Consider the following 25,029-nt stretch of genomic DNA (forward strand, 5'->3'; position numbering starts at 1 on the left):
ACGCCTAAGATTATGTATTTTTATATATATAAATTATTAATTTTTAAAAATACTACTATATAACACAAAAAGAAGTTTTTACAGTCACTTTTGTTTTCTCTTTGATTTAGAACTTCGTTCAATTCAGTCCGACATCATGGCTCTGGTAAGATTTTTTTTAACATGTTTTTTCCGCTTTTGATTGTCCAAAATAATGAATTTAATCGCCGAAAATATTTTATTTCGCTTCATCGTGATTTTTTAGTATTGCTTATTGGCTGCTTTTCGATTTGATTTTGGATCTGCAAATGTTGAGTTTTTTTGTAGTTCAGTTACAAATCATTTTGAATTTTGTCTGATTTCTGTGGATTTTATTTTGAAGTGTTGATTTGATGTTACTGATAGTATACTAATAGTGGTGTTGATGATTTATTGATTTCAATGTAATTAAATATGCGATGAAAACGATGTTTACATTTGAATTATTTGAGGGGTTTTTTTTTTTTGGTGATTTTCCTGACCTTTTCGAACTTGGCATTGCTTGATTTTGTTGATTGTAATTTTCTATCAATTTATTAAGGGTTCGTTTGACATTGCTATGGTTTTCTGTTTTTTGGTTTTTTGTTTTTTAAAAGTATATGATATATGTCCCATAATGAATCAAAAATTATTTAAACATATTAAAATTATAATAAATTTGAAAACTGACAACAGAAAAGTGAAAACACCTTTTTCTTGTTTCCTGTTTTTGGTTTTTGGTTTTCAAAAAAATAGGAAACTGAAAACCAAAAAATGATGCCAAACAAGCCATAAATTTTTTATTGAGATTTCTGTATCATCATTTGCAACTGTTGATGAGGTGTTGTTTTTGTTCAGTCGCTTAAATGCCGATCTCTACTAAGCACTGATGAGTGAGGAAATACGAGTTTATCACTGCGATAAACTTGGATTGCAAATCTAGTGAAATTATGTAAATTAGTTAAAAATCATAACCATATAGCATAACATAATGTTTCATAAAATCAACAAGTTTTCATTAAATATGATACCGACAATAGTTGATTTTAGTATGATAATGCTATGCTAAGAGGGTATTTTTGTTGACCCACTTGATTTGCACTTTTTGTCTATGTAGGTGATACTAGTAATAAGTTTGTCAATATTTGTGTTCCTAATCATTAATATCGGCGATTTCACATTTTCCCTTTATCGCGCATGATTTATACCACCAATGCATTGTCATTTGGTTGTACATGTTAGATTATTTATTAGGCATTGAAGCTTTTTCTACTTATTTTCAGGTCTTGCATACGTTCCTTCCTAATAAGAATGCCTACAAGGCTCTTATTGCTGCAGAATATAGTGGTGTGGAAGTCAATGTGGACAAAGATTTTCAGATGGGTGTTACCAACAAATCGCCTGAATTTCTTAAAATGAACCCCATCGGCAAGGTAGCCTATCAATCTTAAAGAGTATTATTTTTTTTTGCTTTGAAATGTTTTGTATAAGTTTTGAGGTAATACTTGCCTGTTTTCAGGTTCCAGTTTTGGAAACTCCCGAGGGTCCTGTATTTGAGAGTAATGCCATAGCTAGATATGGTGAGTTTGTACTGCCTCTCTCTTGATATGATCTTTATCTCACCTAGCTGTACTTTTTTTTTTTTAATTAAAGTCGTGTTTTGCAGTGACAAAGCTGAAGGCTGATAATCCTCTCTTTGGCTCTTCGCTAATTGAATATGTAAGATTGAACTTTAGCATTTGGTTTATTTATTTTCCAAATGCAATTGTGGTGCTACTTAGCATGGATATTATATGGTCATTTGATTATGTATATTTTTGTTTGTTAGGCCCACATTGAGCAGTGGATTGACTTTTCATCCACTGAGATTGATGCAAACATTGCTCGCTGGTTGTACCCTAGACTTGGTTTCAGTGTACATCTTCCTCCGGTTAGTTGACATAATTTTATTTTTAAAATGAGGTCTAGATAATTAGATATATTTATAGGCTCATTAATTAATGCAACTCTTTTGTTATTTTGAAGGTTGAGGAAGTTACTATTGCTGCATTGAAGAGGTCCCTTGAAGCGTTGAGCAAACATCTTGCTTCCAACACTTTTCTGGTCGGAGACAGTGTTACACTGGCTGATATTGTCATGACCTGTAATTTGATTTATGGATTCCAGCTAATCATGACCAAGAGCTTTACATCAGAATTCCCTCATGTCGAAAGATATGTCTGGACTATGGTTAATCAGCCAAACTTTAAGAAGGTGTTGGGTGATATAAAACAAACAGATTCTATTCCCGCTGTAGCAAAGAAACCAGCTCAAGCACAGCCTGCTAAGCCCAAGGCCAAGGAGGAGCCAAAGAAAGAGGCACCCAAGAAAGTTGAGGCACCTGCAGCAGAAGAGGAAGAGGCACCCAAGCCAAAGGCAAAGAATCCACTTGATCTTCTACCCCCTAGTAAGATGGTACTGGATGAGTGGAAGAGGCTCTACTCCAACACCAAATCCAATTTCCGTGAAGTTGCTATTAAAGGTATTGTTTTTGTGTTAAATACCTCCTTATCTTAGCTTTGAGTGGACAAGGTGGTAGCCATAATACTAAAGAGCTTGTGTCAGATGATCCCTATTTCCCTTTGCTTTTATTCTATCGTTCATTCTATAGAATCTATACCTTGTTCCTGCTTCACAGTTTCTCGTTTTAAGCTGTCAATTTATTTAGGCATTCTTGTCTAATATTATGAACTTATGTCTGCCTTCATCCCCTGAATGGCTGCCTAAGGTATTATGAGAAACTGATTCGAGCCTTAATTTGCTGTTTTGCCCCCTTCCCTCATATTCTTGTTTCTTGGGTCATGGATGGATTTCTTGAAAATTATAACCGAAGTCTGAATGGCTGGCCTTGTTTGTTGACTTTTTAATCAACGTTGGGAGTTTTACTGTAGCTGATAGTTTTGGCATGTATTTATTTGTTGTTATACACTGACAATTGTATTCATATTATCCTTTAAAATTTGTAATGTGGATTAATGTGTACTATATTTTGGAACACTGTTGAACACATTTTTCATGAATTACTTCTGTTAGAGTGTATTCCTGTCATGCGCAATAACTTTCTCATACTTATCTCCATCTTTTCGCAGGATTCTGGGATATGTATGACCCAGAGGGCTACTCTCTGTGGTTCTGTGACTACAAGTATAATGATGAGAACACTGTCTCTTTTGTGACCATGAACAAGGTTAGTGGGTTCTTGCAAAGAATGGATCTTGCTCGCAAGTATGCATTTGGAAAGATGCTGTTGATTGGATCAGAGCCCCCATACAAGATCAAGGGTTTGTGGCTCTTCCGTGGACCAGAGATCCCTCAATTTGTGCTTGATGAGTGCTACGACATGGAACTCTACGAGTGGACAAAGGTGGACATCAGTGATGAGGCTCAGAAGGAACGTGTTAGTCAAATGATTGAAGATTACGAGCCTTTTGAGGGAGAAGCTCTTCTTGACGCCAAATGCTTCAAGTGATTCTATGGTGTGCTTAATCCTAGGTAGTTGTGTAGTTTGTTGTTCTATTGGTTCATACTCGCTCCATAGTTGCTGCTACATTCCGCATAGGATTTTGTTTTAGAATTATCTTTTTTCTTGACTCTTTATTTTGAACTTTCTGTTTGGATTTCTGCTTTTAAACGATTTTGCGGAATCTTGTGATCTATTGACAAGAATATAGTGAGTTCAAATACCTTACCATGAATTCATCTGGAAATGACTAATTTATTACACACGTCTGTGTAGTTTTTTTTTAAACAGAGGTTACAAAGCTTTAAAGCAAAGCACTGACCTACCCATTACAACTGGTATATAATTTCAGTTCATGGGTAAGGAAGGACACAAACTAGTAGGCTTACAAGACTGACAAGTTCATGACACTGACCGAAGGACGAGAAACTGGATACATTGTCTGTGGTTTTGTAGTTAATGTTATATATTAGTACAATAGGTGAGCCAGATTATGGCACCAAGGAGTGCCGAAAGTAATGAACAGCTAAATTGAGTCTGTATTCTCTGTAAAGATTGTATTATCAGCTTTATGTTAGTGGCTGATCATTGTACATATAACCTGGCTATTATTCTAGAAAACAAGAGGTAACAATTGTCAGGACCTTAAAATAAACAGGTACAGTAATTATCAATCGCGTTTGCTAATTTAAAAGAGAAAGTTATATCATAACTCTTATTTTACGACCTATAAGTAAGATAATGAAGATAGAGCAATCCTTGTTGCAACAACAAACACGTTGAACCTCAAGGCAGAAGCTTCAAGTTCCATTTTTCGCCTGAACTTGTTCTGAGTTGCCTGCATTTTTTGATTCACCTGCATCAGAAATTACTACTGTCAAATCTGAAATTTTACGTTATTTTGACATGGTAAGCAATTTAACGTATCATGTTATGAGTTCTAACTCGTATGAAGTATTACAACTAAATACACACTTTTTAATAACGTTTCAGACTTAGGGGGCGTTCGGTATAGTAATTTTAGATGGAGGAAATAGATTCAATTAAGTGTTTTCATTTCTACTTGTTTGTTATGAGTTAAATGTAACAAATACCTTTCCTAAGGGTAACAAAATCCCCCAATTTATTATCCTTGACAAACTAGTGGAAACAAAATGCGTTTGCTTACTCAATCACAATCTATTTAAATTGCTGTCATTCCACTATGATACCAATTACCAACCATGTAGAAAAGGTAACATTTATCATTTACCTTTTCTCCTACTTATTTGAATCCTTTCCGTTTCATTTACAATGTTTATACCAAACACCCCCTTAAAGTATTATCGACATTTTAAACTTACCATTATATAATTACAACACAACTCTAATAAGCTACTTATGAGAAGATATGTACCTTGGGTGAAACAGCTTCTTCTCAGAATTATTAGCAAATTCAGAACAATTCTGTAGCATGTTTTCTGCAAGTAAGTGATCTCGTGGCACGAAAGGATTAACAAAATCCAAAGTCTCACTTGGCATCATGTTTAGCTGTTGGAGCCTCTCAACTTCAGCTATCTGAAATTCAAACATATATAAATGTAAGAATCGAATTAAGATTATACTCGTAAAAATCATACTTATTCTGAATTGTACCCTGCTATGACAGTATCATCTTATCCATCATGTATGTTACATCTTAGTATTAGTACTCGTATTAATATACAAATGAAAAAGAAATTAAAGAATCAGTCTCATGCCAATTTACATACATACCTTAGCTCGGAGAATCGAGTTTTCATTCTCAAGCTCTGCCTCCTACAAGATTATATGATTGAATCAGGTGTTTATAAGTAGGAAAAATACGTATTACTAAGCACATATTGAATAGTATAGCTTGTAATTTAATCTCCTCTATTACCCTTTTCTGACAAAACTCGATTTCAGCAAGTAGTGCCTCATGCTGTATTAGAAAAGTAATGCAAACAATGTTAACAAAACTTGGCACTGAGTAATAAATGCAATGTTCAATCCAATTCATGATCATGTATAAATGTTTCACCTTTTTCGATCTAATTCTTGAGATGCCTCTTTCAAGTCGATTCTCAACTTGCTTTAACTCCTTTACAGTCAAGGAACTCAAGCATTCACCCATCAGATTTCTGTACAATGGTGATATTTTTTTAGTGAATCAACCATATAAAGCGTAACATAATTAGAAGCATCTTATAAATTCACCATCGCGTTGTGATTCTTGATTATTAATTCCGGGTAGAGATCATGTTTTATTATATAAGTTTTTTAACGAGACTAAACATTTATTTACAGAAAGTTTCAGTACAAATTTTCCTTAATTTTGTGGCATTTTTCAATTCTTTGTTTATGTCAAACTCTTCCAAGTTTAATGTTTGTTACACATTTTTGTCCTTGCTTGTCTTCACCCGTTTTTTTTGTCATTCCGTTAACTAATCATATCGATCGCTACACCAGCTTAAGACATAAATTACCTAAGAAAAGACTGATCTACCAACAAACCATAGGAAGATAAAATGATGAATCATACCTGTTAGAGTTTTGCATCATCTGTATTTGGTTCCTCAACTTTGCGGATTCGTGTTGGTAATACTTCATACAACAACAAAAAATTAACACATTTGAATGGTTTGAATTGTTTTTCCAACATTCTCAATTACTATAATTAATCATGAAAATTTAAATGCACAAATTATAGATTGTACTGAGTAGTACATACACCCTTAATTATGAGCACTTGTCGCCTGAATTATGTACAAAGGGGAGTGTAACAATTAAGTATTATGGAAAGGACGGTATATATGATACTACCTCAGTTAACTTTTAGTTGCAACTTTAGAATATTTTATATCTCACAAATAATAGCCCAAAGTTGCAACTAAAAGTTAACGGAGGTAGTAAATCCAAAAATATCTCAAGTTTCTTTCTTTACGTGTTCAATATCCATGGTACATATATTAATGGCCTGTTATGATGCGATTATTTTTAGTTCACTTCAGTTCAGTTCAGTGCAGCTCTAATCAGTTCAGTTCAGTTCCTATTTTCCTTCTTTATATATAAAATATTCAGTTCAATTCAGTTCAGCTCTATTCAGTTCAGTTCAGTTCAGCTCTAATAAGTTCAATTCAGTTCAGTTCAGTTCAGTCAATGAGAACAGACCCTAAATCTTTAAAATAATACACACTCGTGGATTTGCCATACCTAAAAAAAATCTAACTGAACACAAGCTCAACTGAAATTATATCCTAAAATACATGTAATTAATTATTATCCAACTACTTATCAATATCAGGCAAGAGTAGTGTCTCAAAGTAGTGTAAGTAAGACAAACTATGAGATAGGGTAGAATATTGGAGTCCTTAGCTTATAAAACATTGGCTATTTTCCTTATTTCCATTGTATTGTTTCTTCATTAAAAAAATAGTTAAAGAATATTAGAGGAGCCATTGTTCCTCTTAAACCTCTTTAATTGTCTTAATTAATATGTAAATTCTAACCATCACAAACAATTGTTTTTGAGTTTGTAAACTAGAATTAGATTTGTAAACATAAGGGGAAAACAAATCAGGACTAATCGAGTTTAATAAGTTCGATACATAAAAGGAATGCACCCAGACTTTTTTTTTTTTCTTCTTAGATTACTTAACTTGCTTGCATTGTATCTTGCTGCCTCAAGTATACCGATTATGTGATCATAATAATATTGTACAGTAATACAAAGTACATAAAATTTGCAATTAAATGTAATTTTTTTTTATTTTCTAAGAACATGACCTAGTTCATTTTTATTTTGCATACAACAATTGTTGCAAGACATCTAAGAAAGTTGTTCAATTTTATCACATTCTTGTGTATTAGCCCAAACTCAACAATCATGTATCGCGAAAACGTACAAAAACTATCAAATTTTGCCAACAATATGATTCAAAACAGGTAGAAAAAAAATCTGAAAAACTAAGGTAACTAAACTTACTTGAGCATTAATCTCTGTAACAGTGTTTGTGCCATCTGAATTTGCCTTCTTGTATTTCTCTATTGTCGACCTTATGCTAATCGCGATTTCAGAATGACATGAAACAATTAGAGGAAAGAAATTAGATGAAGGGTTTTAATTTCATATGAACATCTCAAATCTCAACTACATTTCTCTCAAATTACCATCAACACATACACGTTTATATGTATGTACCAAAGTTAGTCAAACTCATGCATATATTTTTCTACTAACTTACTATTAACAAGCCAATGTAGATAAAATTCGACAACATTTAATTGCTTAGATATCAAATGTATATAGCGAAGTAAAATCTTGTTAGATTGAGGTTAATATGTATTTTTAAAATATCAATTTTTATCTTTAAACTATGATAGTTATATTATATGATAGCGATATAGAGTTTTGTTAGATCTAGGTTGTACATTGGAGAGAGGCCGGATAAAATAGGCCTTGTTTTTTGAGCTAAAATGAATTAAAGTAGAAAAATAAACTAAGCTAAGCTAAGCTGAACTGAACTGAAATAAAAATAAGCCCAAGGCCTTTTAGGGATATAGGATAACAAAGTGCTTCATGGTTCTTTTTTTTCTAAACTCTTTGAAAAGAAATTTTTCAATCAAGAAGGAATTTCTCATTTGTAAGAATAAATAAATAAATAGATAAAACTCTAAATTAACAACCATTCAACTTATACTTTGTTTAATTTTATACTTATCCCAATCTGGTTGATATATTTTTCTTGATGTTTCAAATCAAAAGTAGTGTCTCCTTAGTTAATGAGGTTTTTATCAATTCACAACCCCTATAAGGTAGATAGGTAATCTTTAATGAAAAAATTGGAATATAGGAAATGGCTGGTTAATTTCAAAATAAAGATTATTTAAGCTAAGGGTATTTTGTAATATTTATTTGTTTATCACCTCAAGAAAGACAAGGAGTAGTTAGTGGAAAAAAAAAAAAAAAAAAAAAAAAAAAAAAAAGCAAAGAGTGAGGAGCATCAGTGTTAATAATTATTGTGATTTGTTAAGCTAAAAGAAGAAAGAAAAATATCCAAGGAAAAAACCTTAAAACAAAGCAACAAAGAAGTAATAATATTGTAGCTTCACTGAAAGAAGCAAAGTATATGGCATGCATGTCTACCAAACCCAAAGATCAGGAAGAATAGTTAGCTAAGCTAGTTGTTCTACTTAGCACATATATAGAAGCTAAAAATATTAAACCCAAAATCATTGCATCAAATTAATAATTGGTACGAAGGATAAAGATTATATGGTCAATTCTGTTTTGGTGAAATTTGGTTGTCACTTCACTTCACTTCACTTAGGCGTTGTCACTTTTATTCATTTCTTTTTACTTGAATTGTCATGTTATATGGCTCTTTAGTTTTGTTCACTACGTACAATATAAGCTTGTTCGAATTTCTAACTTTTGATTATTGGTATTGGCATTACACTTGCAGTCATACCTCATACACTGGCCGACTTCAATGAATTTAACTATCAAAACTAAATTACAGCTTTGACAATTAGTATCTGTTTGGGTCCAATTTAGTCCAATTGGGCCTGGTCACTGAATGATCCAATTAAAAGCCCAAGGTTAAGGTTCAACTCTCCAAATGTGCTAAAGTCAAAAATCAAACATCCTCAAAGCCATGTCAAGGTCAGTCAACGGCCCAATCAGCTTGGCCCAGCCCAACTGACTTCCGGGCCCAATCCGCCTCCTTCATTAGCCAAGGTATAAAAGCCAACAATTTGGTCAATTCTTGGTAAGACAATAAAGCCTCAAGCAACTAAACTCTTGCACAGCTTTCTCTCTCTAATATACTGACTTAAGCATCGGAGGGGCCTTCCTCGGCGTCCCCCCCGAGGCTAGTTTACGTGTATTTGTTGTGCAGGAAACCCTCGGCTCCTGCGTCGTTCGGACCGAGACCAAGTTCCCTCAAGATAAAAGGATCTTCCGAGATTCGATTGTTTTCATCCGAAACAATTTGGCGCCGTCTGTGGGGAACGCTACTAAATTTCGCGTCAGTCATCAAACACTCCGGCAGTCGCCATGACTAAGAGTGGAAAGAGTTCCAAGAAGGCTAAGAAGGGAGGAGGCCGGATTACGGTGAGGGAACGCCAGCCGGTTTATCCCTCCCTGGAGCAAGCCTCTTCCGAATCGGAGGCCCCCATTTCTCCGGAAAGGGAAGCCTCAAGAGGTCCTAGCCTCCAGGAGGAGAACACCTCGCACCACACTCGGCAGCCGGGGCCATCCCCGAGACCGAGTGGCTCAGGTGCGAGGAACTCCCCGCCGCGCCATAGCGTGCAATCCAGGTCACATCCGCGGGAGACTCCTCCCTCCGGACCCTCCACCGAGGAAGTGGCCAGAGCAGTGGCCATCTGCATGGAGTTCCTTAAAGCTCAAGGGGCTCCAATCCAGATGCCTGATGATCACCAGCCGAGAAACCTGAAAAGGAGGATCGGTCAGGATGATGGTGGACAAGTTCCACCACATAGAGAGCTCGGCCAGAGGTGGCGAGGGGACACCCGAAACTCCAGTAAGGAGAGGAGGAGGAACCCTCAACCCTCTGACCACTCTGAAGCTCAGAATTCCATGGGGCCCTCCAAGGACCCGGAATTCGCCCGCCAAAGCGTTCACGAACGCTTGGGTTCGAGGGAGGTGAGTGTGCATAGCCGCCTCACCTTCCCAGAGGATACCGGACCCCACCCAACCTTGTCTCAGCCGGGGACGAAAACCACTTCCACCTCTGAGAGAGGAGGGAGCGAGGTCCCTGAGGCCGGGTACAAGGGGAAGGCGGTCATGGTTCCATCGAACTCGCCCTTCCAGAAGTGGATTCTGGAAGAGCATGTGCCAACGGTCAAAATCCCGGCACATATTACTTACGATGGTACCTCAGATCCTAAGGATCACATTGCCTCTTACGAGGGGCACATGTATCTGAACCCGAGGTCTGAGGCTACCTGGTGTAAATACTTTCCTACGACCCTCAAAGGTGTTGCCCAATCCTGGATCACCAAAGGGCTCAAGGAAGGCTCCATAACCGGTTGGAACGACCTCTCCAACAAGTTCAAGAGCAAATTCTCTACGGCCAACCGCCGAGAGAAGACCACTGCAGAGCTAATGAGTCTGCAGCAGGCGGAGGACGAGAGCCTCCGCGACTATCTGACTCGCTTCAGCAACGAGTCATCCGGAATCACAAGCCTGGATCAAGGCCTGGCCGTGTTCGCGCTACGGAACGGCCTCCAAGCTGGAAAGTTCCTGGACTTCATGGTCATGCATCCCCCGCAGACCCTGGAGGAAGCCTTGGAAGCATCGGATAGGTTCATCCGAGCCGAGGAGTGGAACAGATCCAGGTCTCAGTCTCGTCCGAGAATTGAGAAGCCGAAAGGGCAGCAGCCCGAAGTCTCGGCGCAGAGGAAAGGGAAGGCTAAGGCCTCAGAACCGTCCTCTGCTGCCGAGCCGAAGAAGGAAAGACACTTTCCCTACACGGGAAGGTACGATTCATACACTCCACTCTCCCTTCCCCGTGCTAAGATTTTCAGCACGACGAAGGACGAGGGGAGATTCAAAAAACCTCGTCCGTTGCCTCCCTGGCATCAGACGAGGGGAAAGGACCAGTGGTGCGAGTTCCATGACTCACCCGGACATCGCACCGAGGACTGCGTCCAGCTGAAGGACCAGATTGAGGATCTGGTCCGCAAGGGGTACCTGAGCCAATACCTCGCGGACAGGCGCGAGGAGAAAAAAGCTGAAAAAGATTCTCGGCAGGACCTCAACTTCGCTCGGAAGAAGGATAAGGGACCTCAGGGCAAGGAGTCCCTCGACATCCTAGTTATTTCCGGGGGAATCTCGCGAGGCACAGCCAAACGCCAACTGAGGGGTCTAACCCATCAGATTCATCAGGCTGAGCTTCGGCAGTCCCAGTCACCGGCGCCGAACATCCTGTTCACAGCCGAAGACTGTGAGGGGGTGGTATACCCCCACGATGACCCACTAGTAATCATTCTGGGCATCGCCAACCGCAACGTCTGGCGGACCCTCGTCGACGGCGGTAGCGGGGCGAACATCCTCTTCCGAGGAGCGTTCGACCAGCTGAGGATGGGAGCCGAGCACCTGGCCCCCGCACCCTACCCGGTGTCTGGATTCAACGGCTCTTCCTCGTATCCTGACGGGAAGATTACACTTCCTGTCACCATCGGCGAAGGCCGAGCAGCTAGGAATATCATGGCCGAATTTTTGGTCGTAGATGCTCCATCTGCATACAACGTGATCATGGGGAGACCCCTCATTCACGGCATTCAAGGAGTCGTCTCCACGTATCATCAAATCATGATATACGTTTCAGACGAGGGACGCTCCGAGAAAATAAAGGGCAGTCAAAAAGAAGCCCGCCGATGCAATCACCTCAAGCCATCCACGTCTCGCCGAGGCGACCGTGGCGATGGGGAGGAAAAGCACCGGGACCGAAACGCCAAAAAGCCGAGAGGCTCAGACGTTTCGGCTAATGAAGCCCCAGACAACGAGAAATCTGATGGGGGCCAAAAGGCTGACTCCGCCTCAGAGCCGAACGACTCTGATGGCCAGCCGCGGTCAGGAAAGTCTGCTAATATTGATAGCAGGCCGGAATTCGAGGAATCCAACTCTAAGAGCATGGAGACGGATGACCTGACCGAGTCAATAGAACTGACCGTAGGAGATCCGAACAGATGTGTTAGCATCGGGTCGTCACTGGAGCCAAACACCCGTGCGGCACTCGTCCAACTCCTACGGGCCAGTGGAGACGTGTTCGCCTTCTCAGCCGCAGAAATGCCCGGGATTGATCCGGACTTCGTCTCCCATAGGCTTAATGTCGACCCCTCCAGTCGACCCATTAAGCAGAAAAAGCGGAACTACTCCGCCGAAAAGAACCAGAACATCGCAGCTGAGGTCGATAAGCTCCTAGATGCTGGGTTCATTGAACCCTGTCAGTATCCGGAGTGGCTGGCCAATGTTGTAATGGTTCAGAAGGCAAATGGTAACTGGAGGATGTGCGTTGACTTCACGGACCTGAATAGGGCATGTCCCAAGGACTCCTATCCGCTGCCGAGGATCGACCAACTGGTCGACTCGACAAGCGGGCATGCTCTGCTCAGTTTCATGGACGCATTCTCGGGATACCATCAGATCTTCATGCACCCCGAGGACCGAGCTAAAACAGCGTTCATAACAAGTTCCGGGTTGTACAATTACAGAATGATGCCCTTCGGATTGAAAAATGCGGGGGCAACATATCAGAGGTTGGTTGATCAGGTTTTCGCCGAGCAAAAAGGCCGAAACATGGAGGTTTATGTTGACGACTCAATCGTCAAAAGCATAAAAGAAAAAGATCATGTCACGGACCTAGCCGAAACCTTCGCCACCCTCAGAAAATACAAAATGAAGCTGAATCCGAAGAAATGTGTCTTCGGCGTGAAGTCAGGCAAGTTCCTCGGCTTCATGATCAGCAAGAGGGGGATTGATGCAAACCCCGCCAAAGTACAAGCTGCTTTAGACCTCCCCGAGCCGAAGACAAAAAGGGATATTCAGCGTCTAGCCGGGAGAATGGCTGCCTTGTCCAGGTTCATCTCACGAGCCTCAGACAAAGGGCTCCCTTTCTTCAAGGCGCTGAAGCTCCAAAATTCAAAAGGCATTGAATGGGGAGACGAACAAAAGTCAGCCTTTCAGCAGCTCCGTGAACACCTGGCTCAACTCCCAACACTGGCAAGGCCAGTCGTAGGAGACATCCTATACTTATACGTGGCGGTCAGTCCAGCCACGGTAAGCGCGGTGCTGCTAAGGGAAGAAGAAAAAGTTCAACAGCCGATCTATTTCGTCAGCCACACCCTGACGGATGCCGAGACACGCTACCCATTGTTAGAAAAAGTGGCTTATGCAGTGGTGGTGGCTGCTCGGAAGTTGCGACCCTATTTTGATTCTCATCAAATAGCGGTTCTAACTGATCAGCCGTTAGAGAAAGTCCTCGGCAAGGTTGAAAAATCCGGTAGACTAGCAAAGTGGGCTTTCGAGCTCACCGAGTTCAGTATCGGTTATCAGCCGAGAACAGCCATCAAGGCGCAAGCCTTGGCAGACTTCTTGGCCGAGTGCTCCTATCAGGAGACTCTGGATGCAAGGAGGAAAATCTGGACCGTCTTCACGGATGGGTCCTCCACCGTGAACGGTTCGGGGGCAGGGGTCGTCATCACCTCTCCCGAAGGCAAAACCTTCGAGTATGCACTAAAATTTTCATTCAAAGCCTCTAACAACGAGGCCGAATATGAAGCAGCCATTGCTGGCTTAGACCTGTGCATATCGTTGGAAGCCGAGCATGTCTACCTCAAGACAGATTCTCAGCTGGTCGCCAATCAGATCCGGGGGGAGTATGAGGCTAAAGAGCCTTCAATGGCAGCTTACCTCACAAGGATCAAATCGACAATTGCGAAGCTGAGATCTTTCGAAGTAGAGCTGATCCCAAGGGGTCAAAATGCTCAAGCGGACGCACTCTCCAAACTTGCAAGCTCAACTCTGACTGAGTTAAGCCGTTCTGTCTATGTGGAGGTGCGCCGAGAAAAGAGTGTAGCCGAAGCAATATCAATCTGCTGCGCTGCACTCGAGCCGAGCTGGATGGATGACATCCTGGCTTATAAACTCAGGGACGAGCTCCCCGAGGATAGGAATTCGGCCTCCAAGATAAAGCGGATCAGTTCACGATTCCTCGTCTTCGGCGGCCAACTCCTCAGAAAATCCTTCTCCGCTCCATTATTGAAATGCGTGGGTCCAACGGATGCCGACTATATTCTCCGAGAGATTCACCTCGGCATCTGCGGAAACCACATAGGAGGGAGAACCTTAGCCCACAAAGCTCTCAGGGCAGGGTATTTTTGGCCTACAATGATCTCGGATGCAAAGAACATGGTCAGAAAATGCGAGAAATGCCAAAAATTTGCACCGGTAATCCATCGGCCATGCCTAGATCTCCAGCCAATTCTTAATCCTCTTCCATTTGCACAATGGGGGTTGGATATTCTGGGACCCTTTCCCGAGGCCCCATACAAAAGAAAGTGGCTGATAGTCGGAATCGACTATTTCAGCAAATGGATTGAAGCGGAAGCTGCTTCAAGCATATCTGAGCAAACTGTCAGACAGTTCATCTGGCAGAACATAATAACTCGGTTCGGCATCCCAAAAGTTTTTGTGTTCGACCACGGCAGACAGTTTGACAACCTGCCCTTGCGCCGATACACTGATCAATTCGGGATAAAATTGGCTTACTCCGCGGTTTGCCACCCTCAGAGTAATGGCCAAGCCGAAGCCGCAAATAAACAGATCCTTAACGCTCTCAGAAAAAGAGTAGAGGATCAAAAGTCCAAGTGGGTAGAGGAACTTCCGGGAACCCTCTGGTCACTCCGGACAACCGAGAAGGAGGCAACGGGGCATTCACCTTTTCAGCTGGTGTATGGATCCGAAGCAGTGCTTCCAGTGGAAGTGGGCTCAGAAAGCCTACGAGTGAATCTCTTCTCAGCCGAGGAAAATGAGCAGCTCATGAAAGAGTCCCTCGACTTCCTTGACGAGATTAGAGATCTAGCCCGAGAAAGGATGGCTGCACACAAGCTCAGAATGAGCAAGTCCTACAACCGAAGAGTCTATCAACGACCTCTCAGAGTTGGGGATTTAGTTTTGAGGAATGCTGCAGCTGTTCAAAAAAGTCGCATTCATGGCAAACTCTCAGCATCTTGGGAGGGACCTTATGAAATTTATCAAGAGCTTCAGCCCGGTACCTTCAGACTCAAACAAATGGATGGCACCGAGCTGAAAAACCATTGGAATGCCGATGTGCTCAAAAAATACTATGTGTAAATCCTTCGGATAGTACAATCTATGTAAGTACACTGATTTTGTTTATAAAAAGGCCATCGAGCCAGTATTCATTCAGATTGCGTGTATTCTTTAAGTCTTTATGCTTTCTACGGTTTTTCAAAAATTCAAGGTTTCATTCGGCGCTGTCCGGGGTATTGCATAATGATGCCTTGTACCTCGGCAAGCCGTAAAACCTGCCAAAAAAAGATACAAGCCCGAAGTATTGCATAGTGATGCCTTGTACTTCGGAGAATCTGTTCCTTTGGGCAAAAAGGCCATAGACTTATCCGAAACATAGCCTAAAAAATAGGAACTGATAAAGCCCCGAAGTATTGCATAGTGATGCCTTGTACTTCGGATGAATCAGTTCCGGGTGGTAGTTGCAACTCTGAAGTATTGCATGATGATGCCTCGTACTTCAGATAAACTGCTGCCCCGGCATGGTGTTTCGGATAGTTGTTCCCTTGGATGAATTGAAGAAAGTGTCACAAGAGTACCATCTCTAGAGTGAAAACTCTCAGGTGGGAAATCAGTACTTTAAAAACAGATGTAGAAAATAAAGCAAAGTGTTCAAAGATCCTCGGCTTAGCCGAGAAAAATTATCAGCCATTCCAGAATTCAGAAGACCTCATCTTCAGATTTCTGGGGGGGCAGAGGGAAATAGAGAAATGGCACAACTGATCTAATACCCTTCAGCTCAGCCGAAGTTTGATACTTATGTCAGTTTTTTCACAAGTTGAAAACATCCGAGTACAAACGGCAAAAAGAAGTCTCAGCAGAAATGATTCTCGCTAGCCGAAGTTCTGCACTTAGCAAATATTTGAAAGATCATTCAAAGAAAGCAGTAAAGTGCGAAGACTGGTAAAGCGAAGAGAAAAAAAAAATATACACAAGAAAGCTGAGAAAGTGAACTTCTTTGAAATAAAAATGTTGAATTACAAAAATAGTCGGCAGCCGCCCACAAGCGGAAAGTAACAGCTGCCGAAATACGTACAGGCAAAATAAAAATATAATAAGCTGTTGTACGATAAGGCAAGCTGAAGCAAAAAAAAACAAAAGGCAAAAATTCAGAAAGCGGCAAGTCTAAAGTTGAGCGCATGATGAACCGCAAGATTCTGAAGACGACTGCCCGAGTTCCTATGCTTCAGCCTGAGGATCAGACTGATCAGCTTCATTGGGCCCAATGGTGGTCTCAGCTCCAGCAGCAGAAGAAGCAGGCTTTGCACTTTGCCGAGCCTCCCTTTCCCTCTGCTCAGCCTCCAACTCCATCCTCTCAGCTTCTTCCTCGGCTTCCTCAGCCTTAAGGATTTCAGCTTCGATTGGAGTGGCATACTTCATGTGAGGGTCTTCGGGATCTTGGACCCATTCAGCACATTTGGACCAGTCCAGCTTCGGCTCAGCATGAAGGCAGACCCTTCGGCACACTCTGAACCCGTTTCTGAAACCCATTTCATACTCTTCTTGGGTATAGATACGGACTTTGAGTAGAGCCTCAGCATCGGCCAACTTCTTCTTCGTCTCCTCCAAGTCTTCCTCGGATCTCTTCAGCTCATCGACGAGCTTGGAGGAGGAGCCTTTCAGCTCGGTAAACTCTTGCTGAACCTGGGAAGCCTCGGCCTGAACTTGGACCATTTCTTCCTTCTTGGCAGTGAGCTGATCCTCAGCCTCTTGTAGCTTAGCTCTTTGAGCTTCAGCAGCAGCAGCAGCCCTTGAGAGTTGGACATCCCTAGCTTGGAGCATCTCTTCAGCAGCCATTCTGCTGGCTTCAAGAGATTCTAGCTGATGCTGCACTTCAGCCTGTGCAGCAGCTCCTTCTTGGATTCGGCTCTCGATAGCAGCCTTGAACTTGGAGATGTCCACCCCCAGGTGCTCTTGGAGGAATTTTTCCCCTTCCATCAGTGGGGGAAAAACTTCCTTCTCCATAGCGTCGCAGAAGGTCTGGAGGGCTTCAGCAGCCTTTTTCTCGTACTCCTCAGCCATCTGCTGCTTCTCTTCAGCTGCTGCCTGCTTCAGCTTAGCAAGCTTTAGCTCTTCCTCGGCTACCCTTTGATCGTGCTCGGCAGCGTCCACCCTATCTTGTAGGGAATCTATCAGCTCTACAGTGAGAGTCTGATTGTGCACGAACTGAAAACAGGGGCACAAGTTAAAAAAGTAAAAAATAATAGCTGAAAGGTTGAGTTCAGAAAGAAATCAAGGCAAGGAGAATTACCTGCATCATCAGCAGTTGGTTGGACCTGGCAGGGTCAGGAACTGATCTGCTGGATTCGCCCATCCCAGCAGTGGCCTTCAGCGACCAAATCCTTGCCCTATCTACTTCGGACAGGCCAGCAAAATCGCCGAAGTAGGCTGCAGCACCTTCTCGGTTCTGACCCCATATGAGGTCCCAGATGTGGTCTGGGACTGGAATTCGGGGGGCCGAGAAACCCATTTCTCCAGACTGCAGCGTCTGGAAGGAAGGGAAGGATGACGATGGAGCCTCTTTAGCTTTGGGTGGCTCAACGTCCTCCTCCTCCTCAGAAGAGTCAATTATTGTGACCTCTTCTTCTTCAGGTGTGAGGACGAAGGCCCCAACCTCTCTGGCAATGTCCGCCGTGAAACCCTCAGCACTGGGCATCACGGCGTCTCCATCCTTGTCCTCGGCGGCACTCTCTCGAGCTTCTTCCAGAACCTCTCCCTTAGGTTTGGGAGTTCTCTGATCCACCTCCATCTCGGGGGGTGGCGGAGAGGCCCTTGGGGGTGATTGAGGCGGTGGCCGGGGAACCCTCGGCGATCCATTGCCTTCCTCGGGTTCCCTTATTTCAACGCCGATGGTCATCGGCCTCCGCTGAAAGTCATGCGGGCCGATGATGGCCATTCTTCGGCGCCTCTTCTGAAGCGGCTGCTCGTCCATACCCGAGTCTGAAGACTCTTCTTGTACTTGGTCTTCGGGACGAACAGGGGCTTTCCCTTCCCTGTGTCTGCTGCTCTCTTCAGACTGTAAAGGGCAGGCAGGGGGAAGAATGTGAAAAAAAAAAAAAAAAAAAAAAAGAAGAAAGACAAAGTTAAGTCTAAAGGCTCACCGAGGTCTTCAGCAAAGCCTCGTCTTCTTCAGCTGCCCTAGCCGCAGCTTCTTCAGCAACTCTGGAGGACCCTTCTCCACCTTCACAAGCTTCAATAACCCGTGCAACCTCTTCGGCTGTACGGGCAGCTTCAGCTTCTTCTTCCAGCAGCTGAAACAAGGGATCTCTCTTCTTCCACCAAGGCTTCTGCCTCTGATACAGAGCAACAGCCTCAATTTGGAAGTGGGAAGAGTCTAGGTGAACCTCTCGGCGCCTTGGTTCAGTGATAGGGGGAGCCCGATCAGTTACGACTCGTTCTCGGTTGACGCCAAGGCGAGCGTAATCAATGCCGACGTTGGTCTCGTCCCGTTCTGAAAAAGAAGAGGGGAGAAGTCAATTCAGTTAGTTCGGCACATCACAAGAAAGCAAAATGAAAGAAGAAAAGAGATAATTAAAAGGCCTCGGCCCCAGCCGAAGAAGATTACCATCCCTAAACTTTCGGCTGAGGCCGACAGCTGCCAGCATATTCTCTTGGAAAACATAGTGCGTATCGGGGAGCCAAGTCTCCGGGATATGCTGCATTCGGCCGCTGCCTCCCCGGTTCGGCAGCTTGCCGAAGATGTTCTGCTGATTAAGGTTCGGGTCTGGCCCGCTATCTTCGGGAGGACCTAAACTTCCCATATCAGGATCCGGCTCGGCAAGATACCGGGGAGCGCTGAAAACGTAAGGGTGGCTCGGCTCCGTGGGTGCCCTAACCCAAATCCATTGACCTCTCCAGTCCTTGTCTGAAGAGTCGTTCGGCCACATGGTTAGGAACGGGGGCCGAGACTCAATCCGATACCACCCAGAGCCATGGCATCCGTGCCCACTTTGAATGTTTGGCACTAGCCGATGGAGCCTTTTGAAGCAATGCAGGTTCGGCACGTACCTGAAGAATTTGCAGACCCATAAGTACGTCATTACCCTTCGGATGCTGGTGGGGGTCAGCTGGCACAGGGAAATGTTGTAATGGATCAGCAAGTCTCGGACGAATACGTCCAAAGGGAACCTCAGCCCGTACTGGAGTTGTCTTGTGTACACCCCCACATACCCCGGGGGTGGACGGTGGATTCTATCGGAGGCCGTGGGCATTCGGCACCAATACCCATCGGCTTCAAGGATGCCGTAATGCAACTCAATTTGCTCGGCAAACCGGTACTGATCAGCATTCTCCACCCACCATGAGTAGGGGCGGTTCTTTATCATGGCCGAAGCTACTTCGGCATCCTCCCACTCTGAAAACCCTGGGAGGATATCCCAAAGGACAGCGGGAACTTCATCATCCCGTCCTGAAGCGCTCACCCCCTCAGCCCTCTGAGGAGGAGCCGAAGAAATGGGAGTCGCCCTAACCCCTTCAGCAGGGTCAGACTCTGTCCTTCGTCCATTCCAGGTCCCAATCCTGTCCCTGGGATCGGGGATTAGCCTTGCTCTTCTTGGAGCACGGGCTCCACCTCTAACTCCCCTCACCATTGACGAATTTCGAAGGAAAAAGTCGAAAAAGGGGAAAGAGTGCAAAGTCGAAGAAAAATGAAATAAAATCAAAGGAATTTACCTTGATCTGAAGCAAAAGTCGCCGATTTACGAATTGGTAGTGACAAGTCTCAGCTTCTAAGCTTAATGCTCGGGGAATTTGCGAAGTTTTGATGCGGGCTCTTGAGCGTTCTTGAGAATTCTGGGTTTGTGTTGATGAATGAGTGGGGAGAGAAGACGCGCCTCTATTTATATCTCCAGAAATGGGAATTCAAGGAGTCTGCGTTTCAATTTCTCTCAAGCACCCCACTAAGTAACCGTTAAACACACGACCTTGCAGTTAAATCGCCCACTACCCGTCCAACTTCCGCAATTATCCACATTAACTGTTGTTATCTCATTAATCATGGGTTAATTACGGTTTAAATTCACATTTTTGGATTAACAAATCATTCACTTCCCTCCTTTTCTGATTAAATCAAACCCGACCCGTCATCCTTCCAAATCGGGTCTGGGGGGCAAGTTGTTTGGGTCCAATTTAGTCCAATTGGGCCTGGTCACTGAATGATCCAATTAAAAGCCCAAGGTTAAGGTTCAACTCTCCAAATGTGCTAAAGTCAAAAATCAAACATCCTCAAAGCCATGTCAAGGTCAGTCAACGGCCCAATCAGCTTGGCCCAGCCCAACTGACTTCCGGGCCCAATCCGCCTCCTTCATTAGCCAAGGTATAAAAGCCAACAATTTGGTCAATTCTTGGTAAGACAATAAAGCCTCAAGCAACTAAACTCTTGCACAGCTTTCTCTCTCTAATATACTGACTTAAGCATCGGAGGGGCCTTCCTCGGCGTCCCCCCCGAGGCTAGTTTACGTGTATTTGTTGTGCAGGAAACCCTCGGCTCCTGCGTCGTTCGGACCGAGACCAAGTTCCCTCAAGATAAAAGGATCTTCCGAGATTCGATTGTTTTCATCCGAAACAGTATCTTTTGTACTATGATGTCAAACCCCCACCCACCTCCTAAATTAGATCAACTTTACAAGTATATAATAAAACTTAATACTATATTAATAACTTTTATATTACCCTATGCCTTTTGAAATTATGCCCAAACAAATATCGTGATTATTCTAATACACAAGCTAAAGAGTAAGTCCTAAAAATTTCTTGATATTTTATATTTACATGGATCGGATTATTAAATAGATTAGGCTATAAACAATTTAATTAGTATAAAATCATTTCGAATTTGAAGCTATGAAGATCAATTAATTAATTGTCCCAGTTAGAGAGTGAGAAAAAGCACATGTGGTTAGCTTCTTTTCAGGTTTCATGAGATCCTGATAATCTGATATCGATTCTCATCATCTTCCCTTGTGGCACACTAAACACCAAAAAAATATAATGTCTCGGACTCTCAGTTTAGGTCAAGCTTGGTCCTAGAATTCCGACCTATGAATTAGTGGACGGACAACCTTACTAAATATTCCCACGTATGTTTACAAACAATTCTTCATAACTTCTGATTTATGAAGCTTAGATCTTTTACAAACATTTTCCACAAAACAAAGCATTTAAATCATGAAATAGAATGACTTATAGAAGTAGAAGCCAATTAAGTAATTACCCAAGTGACTAGTTTGCGAAGTAGATGAGTTAAAGCATAGGATAGAAATAGATTCGAATATCAAACCTCTTTTGTTTTTTGAAATATATCAAACCTTTATTTTAAGCTTACTAATTGCTATTGTCAAAAAAATAAATAAATAAATAAATAAATAAAATTACTAAATAGATTGAATATCAACAAACTTGGGTAAAGACGTAAATTGATCTAATTATATAAATAGTGAAAAAGCCAAATTGTGATACTTAAAAAATTGAGGGGTATTTTTTAAAGTTGTTTCACATTGTTGTAGGCTATTCATACGTAGTACTTCCTCCGTTCTTTATTACTTGACTCGCTTTGACTTTTACACTATTTATCACCCCTCTTTTGACCGTCTTTTGTGAATAATATGTAAGGAAAAATATATTTATGTATGATCTTTTTGGATTCGTCTCAATAAGTACTATCATAATATATAACTTTTACATTTTTTACATATGGAGAATTTAAGTTATTGATCGTTAAAGTTTTGCATTGACAAGCGTGATAAAAGAAACAGGTCAAGTAAAAAAGAACAGATGAAATATATTAAGATCCTTAATCGATTAATCGTTAACTAACAAATCCAACACTAACAAGTAACAATGATTAATTTTCCCCTCACCCAACTATAATAGTTGGGCAGCCATTATATTTCAAAAAAAAAAAAAGATTAATTTCCCCCTAAAAAAAGTGAATATTTTTTGTACAATTAAAAAGCTTAAACAAGTTTTATAATGAATGAAAATATAAGAAATAATTAGTTTGTTAGTTAGGAAGACATCCTTGTTGGCTTCAAAGATTAATATGAGCAAATTGTATTTTTGTCTCCCCTCCCAAAAAATAAATATAAATAAATAAAATACTCCGTATGTCGTAATATCTGCTTTAAATTTCAAATTACCAACTTTCGTAATTAAAAAAAATGCTAACTGAAAAAGAATTAAAACCATATATTGACTTTTATATCAAAAAAAAAAAAAAAAAAAAACCATATATTGACTTTATTAAATTCATCTAATTTAAAGGAAGAAAATTTTACTAATATCTACGAACTTTATCAATAATCAAATTCATGTTGATTAATTTTTTTTTTTTTTCAAAAAAACAAATTCATGTTAAACCCTAATTAACAAAGACTTAAAATTAACCAAATAATCCCATCTTTTGTAACAATAATACACAAACACAACAAAACAGAAGCTGCAAAACAAATTTAAAAAATGCAAGAAAATGAGTGATTGTATTTATGTACTTGTTGTTGGAGAACTCGTAAACTCGGCCGCGGCTAGAGAAGACGATGAGGGCAATTTCAGCATCACAGAGGACAGATAACTCATAAGCTTTCTTCAACAATCCATTCCTTCTCTTGCAAAATGTTACCTGTCGATTCGTTGTGTTCTCTATCCTCTTTATATCTATCTTCCCTCTCCCCATTTCTGATTTTTCTTCTTTCTTCTGCACTCAAAATAATAGTAATTCAACATGGTATTTTCAATAATTATATAAATTTTGTAACATTATTCACTAACAAACACTCTTAATTTGAGTTGATGGAGTTCAAATCTTAGCGGAAATTCATGATTATACTAATTTCTTCACAATAGTAAAGTTTTTTTTTTCTTTTTTTTTTTTTTGAATAGTTCACAATAGTAAAGTTGTTCAAATATATATTTTTTTCAAATAATAAAAAAATAAATAAATATATTTTCAGCATAATTTAGGGTAGTAGAAACTCTTTTCTTAGAGTTAATAAATTTAAAATTTAAATTGTTTCAAAAAAAAAAAAATATACAATACAAAGACTACAAACAAACTCTTAAGATTATGAGTTAAGATCTTCATATGTTTTTTTCTCAAAAAAAAAAAAAGAAAAAAAAAAAGATCATGTTTATAGTAAAAACACCCATTCTTATTACTTAATTATAAAAATAGCTCAATTTAATTATAAAATGATGTACAAAACTCATTTTTTTTTCTCATACAAAAGTGATCCTAATCAACGAAATTATAACATGAATTTTCTCAAATTCTACGGGTTAGATTAAAAACCACTAGATCTAATTCATAATTGATAATATTTAAGCCCCCTCAAAAAGATGAAAATAAATCATTTGTGTATAAATGAGCTCATGAGTATAAATATTATGCGTAACCAAATAAATAAGATCAATCTAATCATGCATATATTAATAGTAGTTACACACTTACACTTACACATGACTATAAAATACTGACATAACACAAATATACACAATAAGAGTAGATCTAATAATAGACATTTAGCTACTATTTTTAGAAGAAGTAATCAAAATTGAAATTATCAAGAAAATGGATATTTTTAAATATTTTATTTACATACATAATTTCTAAACAAATCTGCAAAAGTAGAAAAATCACCTTTTATTTTTATTATTTTATAAAAAAAATTTAAAAATTAAAAACAAACCTTGGGAAATGAAAATAAAAAAGACTGATTATTGAAGAAGAAGTGAGAGTTTAAAAGAAAAAAAAGAGCTCAAATTTCAAGGAGATGAATGAAATGAAAGAGAAGGTAGTATAAAAATGTTCAACCCTAAAAGAAAACGACGTCGTTGAATGAAGGAAAATAGGGATGGGGTAATGGGATTCTTTTTCCTAAATGCATGCAAGGTGACGTACAGGTTAAGGACCTGAGGTAGAGTGCTTTGCAGGTGGAATTCTAACTATTTTTAGTAGTTTTTGCCTTTTTTTGGAGTGAGATTACTATTTTGCCCTTTTCATGGTCCCTTTGAATTTAATAGTATATGGAGATGAAACAGAAATTGTAATTGTGGAGCAATAATTGATTATTATTACTAGATAAAGCCCGTGCGATGCACAATTTGTTTTTTTTTTTTTTTTTTTTTTTTTTTTTGTATTCTATAAGAAAGTAATAATCTCTTATTTAATTGACTACAACTAAAATTTATAATCCTACATGGCGCACTAAGAAAATTAAATCCTACATGGTTCTCTAAAAACTCGAGAAAAAACTGGTCTTTTCCAATATATATATATATATATATATATATATATATATACACTGGAAAAGGCCAGTTACGATCCATTCTAACTTGAAGAATTTCGCTGAAAATAATGATTAGGGAAGATGATGAAGAAGAGTGGAGGTGTTTCTTCTGCCATTGCTATAAGGTAGGAGAGAGAAAGTGAGCAAAAGGAAGGGGAAATACAGTAGAAGTGGGGAAATAAAAAAAAAAAAATTGTGGCTGGCCATTATCCACATATAAAATTTTGTGTATCAATATATATTTTTTAATTAATAATTTAAATTGTGATATCAAAATATAATTTATTCATTAGTTTTTTTTTTCAATTATTTAAATCCTAATATCTAAAGTTGATTTTTAGTTTTTGTAAAAGATGATTTTTTTTAAAAGATAATTTTAGTTTTTAAAAATAATTTCAATATAATAAATCACT

At 40.4% G+C, this 25,029-nt stretch overlaps 2 protein-coding genes across 3 annotated transcripts; one reads left to right on the plus strand and one right to left on the minus strand.

Moving 5' to 3' along the window:
• The first annotated feature begins 41 nt into the window (after positions 1-41).
• Positions 42-3,761, plus strand: LOC110682773 (elongation factor 1-gamma 1-like). The gene is made up of 7 exons (XM_021859105.1): positions 42-145; positions 1,281-1,430; positions 1,517-1,577; positions 1,664-1,716; positions 1,826-1,927; positions 2,023-2,518; positions 3,126-3,761. Exons 1-7 carry the CDS (start codon positions 137-139, stop codon positions 3,503-3,505), a joined length of 1,251 nt encoding a protein of 416 aa, XP_021714797.1. The 5' UTR covers positions 42-136; the 3' UTR covers positions 3,506-3,761.
• A 254-nt stretch (positions 3,762-4,015) lies between these two features.
• On the minus strand, positions 4,016-24,057 carry LOC110682774 (agamous-like MADS-box protein AGL11). Of its 2 annotated transcripts, none has more exons than XM_021859106.1 (8): positions 24,017-24,057; positions 22,823-23,025; positions 7,482-7,557; positions 6,039-6,100; positions 5,397-5,637; positions 5,252-5,293; positions 4,893-5,053; positions 4,016-4,352 (listed from the first exon to the last, which is right to left on the minus strand). In XM_021859106.1, the coding sequence occupies exons 2-8, from the start codon at positions 23,002-23,004 to the stop codon at positions 4,349-4,351; spliced, it is 768 nt and encodes a 255-aa protein (XP_021714798.1). In that variant the 5' UTR covers positions 23,005-23,025; positions 24,017-24,057; the 3' UTR covers positions 4,016-4,348. The 2 variants fall into 2 exon arrangements, with proteins under 2 accessions (XP_021714798.1, XP_021714799.1); XM_021859107.1 differs by lacking the exon at positions 24,017-24,057 and having other exon boundaries at positions 5,397-5,438; positions 5,538-5,637; positions 22,823-23,220.
• Between the last annotated feature and the right edge of the window lie 972 nt (positions 24,058-25,029).

Source organism: Chenopodium quinoa, unplaced genomic scaffold (genome assembly GCF_001683475.1).
Source record: "Chenopodium quinoa cultivar QQ74 unplaced genomic scaffold, ASM168347v1, whole genome shotgun sequence".
NCBI lineage: Eukaryota > Viridiplantae > Streptophyta > Magnoliopsida > Caryophyllales > Amaranthaceae > Chenopodium > Chenopodium quinoa.